At 54.5% G+C, this 2078-nt stretch overlaps 1 protein-coding gene across 1 annotated transcript in view; it reads right to left on the reverse strand.

Annotated features, from left to right (window-relative positions):
- The window catches only part of TRAVEDRAFT_122979 (thioredoxin-like protein), a gene marked incomplete at both ends in the record, with an annotated part of 2444 nt that extends 812 nt beyond the window's left edge, over positions 1–1632 (reverse strand). The window contains 2 exons of the mRNA XM_008040777.1: positions 1099–1201; positions 1265–1632. Of these exons, the coding sequence (XP_008038968.1) occupies positions 1099–1201; positions 1265–1632 (471 nt within the window). The remainder of the gene's footprint in view (positions 1–1098; positions 1202–1264) is intronic.
- Between the last annotated feature and the right edge of the window lie 446 nt (positions 1633–2078).

Here is a 2078-nt window from a genome sequence, read left to right on the forward strand (position 1 = left end):
CATCACAGATTTGACCGCGATCTTGCAATGTGATATAATCCAGCTAAAATGCACTTGCAATCGGTTGTAAGGTACCCAATGATCTCTACTTTGGAATCCGTCATAATATCACTCGGATGACGTTGAGCCCCTTACAACTGTCGCGATTATTCCAAAAGCCCCAAATATTCCAAAGTTTCCAATCATCCTGCGCGCAGACAAGGTGCATGATGCTAGCATATTTCCTGATTTCCAATCCGGATCGTACTATGCACGGTAGATGCAGGGGAATCAAATGATATATATTCCAAGCCAAAAACATACATGCAACTGGACGTTGGTGCTACTATGCATACGCGCTACTGGTACTACGATATGTGCTACGAGACGCGCCCCGCCATGCGAGATAGAAGACCGCGAGACCAGACAGCTAGATAGCCTTCATCAGGAGCACCAAGCGAGCGAGGCAACGAGCGAGGATGGCCGCGTGGCGAAGACAGCCGGCGATAGCCACAGTGAGGCAAGCAAGGAAGACACGGAGCCCCAGCCCAGAAACCCAGCATTCAAACACGGTACGAGCGCGTTGCCAGGGGGAGGGGCCAGCTAGAAACCCGCTAGGAGCCTGAGTCCAAGTGAGCCAGTCAAAGACGAGTCCGAAGTACCAGTCTGAGTGCCAGCAGCTAGACGAGAATTCGAATGGTCCAGTTCCCACAAGACACGAGCCCGAGATCTAGTACAAGGCTGAGAGTGGCGACAACAATATTTTACGGAGACAAGAGACAGAAAGGAGAGGCCGCAGGCCTCGAGGATGGGAGAGGGAGTGAGAGAGGAGCGAGAGAGAGGGCGCGAGAGTTGCCCGTCACTAGGAGACTGAGATTCAAGCTCCGCCGAGGAACTGTACAGAACGTCCGATGGTTGCACGAGGTCCCGGTAAAAACGAGCGCGCGAATTGTAAGTGGTTGGCCAGAGATTGCAATGGGTTGCAAGATGGGCGCAAGGATTGCGCAGGTTGCGAGACCCTTGCAAGAGTAGTGCAATGATTGCGGCGCTCCTCACCGAGAACGAGATTAGATCAGGATTCTAATACGTTCTTACAACGGAAATCCTTATCACGCTTACCATTTGCCCGCCTTTTTTGTGATGATCGTACGCGTACAGCTTGCCTTCAAGCGTGGTCTTCAGGCGCTCCACGAGCGCAAGGTCGGGCTCGGCACCCCACGTCCTATACAAGCCACCGCCACCATGAACATCTGCCCATAACACGGCGTACCCGTGCGGAACTTACTTCTTGAACAGGTTTTCCATTGCAAGCCCTGAAGCATACACGTCGAAGTTGCTCGTCTCGATACTGGCCGCCTGCTCGAACAGCGCCGTCTTCTGCAAGTCCGCCGGGTCCGGGATGAGCGTCCCGATACCTCCGTACTTGAGCGCGAGGTAGCGCGCGATCGCGCGGCTCTCGTACAACTTGAAACCGTCGTCGTTGATGTATGGAACCTGCCCGAACGGCTGCACCGCGAGGAACGCGGGGGACTTGTGCTCGCGCTTCGACGCGTCGATGTGCACGAGCTCGTACGGAACGTTGAGCTCCTCGAGCACGATGCGTACGCGCTTCGTGCACGTCGAGGTGGCGACGCCGTGGAGAGTGAGGACCATGTCGGTGGGTGAATGGGTGAGTGCTTGGTGTTGGGTGTTTGGTGTTTGCGAGTGAGGAGACCGGTATGCTGTCTGGGCATCTTGCCACTGTCGTCTTTTATTGACCACCCGGCAGGTTCTACGGCTATGTGTGCATTGCGCCTTGGGGAAGGCTAGGGCTCCCGTGGATGCATACGTGGCAATTGCGGTCCTGTTCGCAGTTCACTCTGTGCTTCATAATCCGGGGCCGAACTCGTATCATGGTCAAACCGCTTATTCAGCACCGAGAGTCGGGGTACTCTTGAGACTCCGTCCGATCGGGGTACGGACGAACATGTTGGACAATGCTCATAGGTTGTATTGCCATCGGATGGCAATGCTAAGTTTTTGATAGATGCAACACCAGTATTAATGATGACCATGACGACAAGTGGACACGGGCTAGCAAACTCAGGCCCTTGGGATGG

Source organism: Trametes versicolor (assembly GCF_000271585.1).
Source record: "Trametes versicolor FP-101664 SS1 unplaced genomic scaffold TRAVEscaffold_6, whole genome shotgun sequence".
NCBI lineage: Eukaryota > Fungi > Basidiomycota > Agaricomycetes > Polyporales > Polyporaceae > Trametes > Trametes versicolor.